The 3,716-nt window shown below is 54.8% G+C and overlaps 1 protein-coding gene across 1 annotated transcript in view; it reads right to left on the bottom strand.

Annotated features, from left to right (window-relative positions):
• GCAT (glycine C-acetyltransferase) overlaps positions 1 to 3,715 on the bottom strand; it is a gene marked incomplete at its 5' end in the record, with an annotated part of 5,364 nt that extends 1,649 nt beyond the window's left edge. The window contains 6 exons of the mRNA XM_035903181.1: positions 261 to 343; positions 1,539 to 1,693; positions 1,994 to 2,140; positions 2,724 to 2,825; positions 3,437 to 3,567; positions 3,649 to 3,715. Of these exons, the coding sequence (XP_035759074.1) occupies positions 261 to 343; positions 1,539 to 1,693; positions 1,994 to 2,140; positions 2,724 to 2,825; positions 3,437 to 3,567; positions 3,649 to 3,715 (685 nt within the window). The remainder of the gene's footprint in view (positions 1 to 260; positions 344 to 1,538; positions 1,694 to 1,993; positions 2,141 to 2,723; positions 2,826 to 3,436; positions 3,568 to 3,648) is intronic.
• Between the last annotated feature and the right edge of the window lies 1 nt (position 3,716).

Raw genomic sequence — 3,716 nt, 5'->3', positions numbered from 1 at the left:
AAAATTTCAGCTGATGCCTTTTACCACGAGTTTCCATCTCAACTGCAAAGGCAAATGCATGGGGAAGATGACAGTGGAAGGAGGACATGGCAGGACCTCCCTTGACTCTGCAGCAGGGTCCCAAACTGAGCCACATGCCACCAGTAGAAGTGGACAACATGCATTTGTTGCTCTACCATTAGGCAGAGGAAGGAAACATCAAACCAATGCTGTGGAGCTCTTTAGGGCATGGAGGGCCTTGGACAGGAAAATGCCTTCACCTGCAGCTCCTCCAAGAGCTTTTCCCAGGGTGGAGTTGATGATGGTGACTTTGTCCATAACTCCCAGGAGCTCATCGGTACCCCTGTAGAAAGAGGAATGTCACATTATCAGCTGTGCCAGGGCACACCAGGAAAGCTGCTCTACACCTGATGCCTCAAGGGAAACAAAGCACCACCAGGCAGGTCTCTGGTGTCTTCCCTTCTGGTAAAGGAAGAACAGCCCCTTGCAGTAGTTCGGCCCAAGTGCTGACCTTCCCTTCTCCTGCAGAAAGGCTAAGCTGGGATCTGCCGAGGTAAAAGCATGGGTTCTTCAACCCTTACAGATAGGAGAGCCCTCGAACTTCCTGCAGGAGCCCTAACAGAGCACTAGCTGTCGATGTAGGCCTTGCACACGCCTCTGACACACCACATCATTATGATACACCAGGGAAAAACAGTTGCCTGGGTAGAGTAGCTGATGTCCTCCAAGGTGGGCTGTGCATTTTGTTGATGTGGTGCCCTAAACGCACACAGGCCTAAAGTACCTGTGCCAAGGTCTACGCTAGTGGAACCAACCAGATGTGGCAAACGTGCTCTGCAGCTTCACGTCCTCCAGCCCAAAAAGGCAGGACCGGGCATGGCCACCCAGCTGTTGGCTCTCTTGAAACAGAAGTGTTGTAGACAACAGCATCAGGTTCACACTGAAGTGAGCACCACTCATGAAGTGCTCAGTAACTGTTTCCTCTTCCCCAAGCTGTTGTGCACTTACACACCTCAGTGCAGTCAAACAGTTGTTGTTGCAGCTGGTGGGACCACAGAGCCTACTGGGACAGAGCAACAAGGTCTATCTCAACTCACAGGATGGCTACCATGCCCCAAGGAAGGTCTACTTCAACTGCTTGGCACCTGGAGGATCTCCAGGGATGGAGGGAAAAGTTGCCATGAGGGAACTAATCAAAGCTAACTCCACAAAACCCCTGAGACCCAAGCACTTGAAAGTGATAGCTGAGAGGAGAAGGATTTGGAAATCAGGAAGTCCAACTGCTTGCCAGGAGAGGCAGATGAGATGATCACACTGTCCCTTGCACACAGAGAAGCGGCTGTCGCATTGGGATGGGTCATGGCTGGAGCACCTCCCTTCAATCCCCTCAGGTGCCCCAAAGGTGAGGTGCGAAGCCTTCAAGAAACAGTGGCTCCAGGAGTCCCCCCACAAAACCAGATTGGTCATCAGCACCTTTGGCCTTGCTTCAGAGGTAGTCAGGGTCAGGGGGCAGAAACAGGGGTGAAACAGCCACTTACCGGCCATTGGGTCCCAGGAAGCCTGTAGCGTGGCATTCGTCAATGAAGACCAGGGCATCATACTTCTGGGCCAGCTGGCAGATCTCCTTCAGGGGTGCGATGTCACCGTCCATGGAGAAGGCACCGTCAGTGGCCACCAGCCGCAGACGATGTTTCTATGGGAGGGAGAGCGGCATCCCCAGGGATGAAGATGTCACCCTGAGGAGAGGGGCTGGCGAAAAAGACTGGGACATAGCCCAACTCCTGTAGGGAGTGGATATATCCAACTGAGATGGGGGGGTTGCATTGCAACCAGCTGCTTTCCCACTTGCCTATCCATGTCTACCTGTGCCTATTGGCAAAAACGAGGCCTATTGCACTGGAGAAAGCAGAGCTCACCCTTTGGGGCTGGTTACTGGGCAAGTAGCAGAGCTAAGCGAGCACCCTCACATTGGGGTGGGAGCGGACCTCCGTACCTGTGCATCCTGCAGCTTGGCCTCCAGGTCCTGCATGTCCATGTGCTTGTAGCGGTACTTGTTAGCCTTGCACAGGCGGATCCCATCGATGATGGAGGCATGGTTCAGCTCATCCGACAGCACCGCATCCTCCGGGGTCAGCAGGGCCTGGCCATGACAAACAGAAAGGATCATCCTTTGCTCTGGGGTGCCAGCTCACTGAGATCTTCCACCACCTCTCAGTGCGGAAGACAAGTCTGCATCTGGTTGCAGCTGCCACGTCTCTCCTGGCACCATTAAACTTTCCACTTTCCTTCCCAGATGCCTGATCCCCCAGTTTCCTTAGGCCAAGCTCTTGCCTGTGGCTTCTGAGCTGAAAACTTCCCTCCCCTTCCCTAGCAAGAGCCTGGGGGATCACCCTTTCCCCCTGCCTATGCTTCAAGGGGGAGTAGAGACCTCCCAGGAGATGGGAGTAGAGACCTCCCGGGAGATGGGAGTAGAGACCTCCCGGGAGATGGGAGTAGAGACCTCCCAAAAACCTGGAGCTGGCTGGGGAAGGGGGAGGTGAGGGTTGATTAAACAGCTCCACGTGGCTCTCCCAGTCCAAGGACACCAAGACAGGGTTCTCTACCACCAGCCACTGCCATCTTCTCTGCGGCACAGAGCTCACATCAGAGCCTCTGGAAGGCAGGGCAGGCACGCTGCCGTCACCTCCCTCCTCCACACTCAACACAAGGAAAGCCCTACGAACCTCAAAAATACCGGCGTTGGCATCAAAGCAGCTGGCATAGAGGATGGCGTCTTCCCGCTGGTGGAAACATGCAATCTTCTCCTCCAGGTCTTTGTGTATGCTCTAAAGAGAAGAGAGGAGCCAGCATCACCTCTGGGGAAGCACAAGTTCTCGCTTGCCTGCTGCTGTTGGATGCTGACTGCGAGGGGAGGAAACAGCCAGGTTTTATGCAGAAAAGGTCTGCGTGCATGGGAGAAGTTAATCGTGTTCAGAAAGTGTTTGCAAACACAATCCTAAAATGTAGTTACAGGTTTGGACGCCGAAAATGCAGTAGGGAGACTCCAAGCTCTTCACCCATGGGGGAGCAGCTCTGAGTTTTCTTTGCATTTCAGCAGCCGGGGCTCTGAAAGGGCTCACACAGGGATAAACCGGGGAGGGTTTGACAGAGGTGTTTCAAGTCAGGCTTGCTGTAATTTTTGACCCTTAAGGGAGGGAAAAAGACATTCATTTTCCGATTTCACAGGGGTGGTTTGTTTCTTTGCAATGGGGTGGTAACGGTTTGAGCTGGCGTATTTCCAGGTCTCTGGCTAACGGGGACTCAGCGGGTTTTTTCTCCTGCCTGGCCACGTGTACCTGCACATCGTGCATGCGTGCGAGCTCTGAGACCGGAGTCTGAGCAGAGCCCCTGAGAAAGGCTCTCCTGGAGCAGGGGACGCTGCCCCAGTGCCCAATACCTGGGTACCACAGATGAAGCGGACGGAGCTGAGCCCAGCGCCGAATTTCTCGAGGGCCTCCACGGCCGCACGGATCACCTCGGGGTGGCTGGAGAGCCCCAGGTAGTTATTGGCACAGAAGTTGAGGATCCCTATGGGGAGAAAGAGAGAAACACGGGCGTCGCACCGGGGAAAGAAACCGAGAGCCCTCCCCCGCCATCCCCGGTACCCACCGGCTCCGCCGCCCGCCAAGCGGAGGTGGGGACCTTGACGGGATACGATGACCCGTTCGCTCTTCCAA

The sequence above is a fragment of the Egretta garzetta genome, unplaced genomic scaffold (genome assembly GCF_000687185.1).
Source record: "Egretta garzetta isolate BGI_Z169 unplaced genomic scaffold, ASM68718v1 scaffold51, whole genome shotgun sequence".
Lineage (NCBI taxonomy): Eukaryota > Metazoa > Chordata > Aves > Pelecaniformes > Ardeidae > Egretta > Egretta garzetta.
This window is presented reverse-complemented; position numbering and strand designations above follow the sequence as displayed.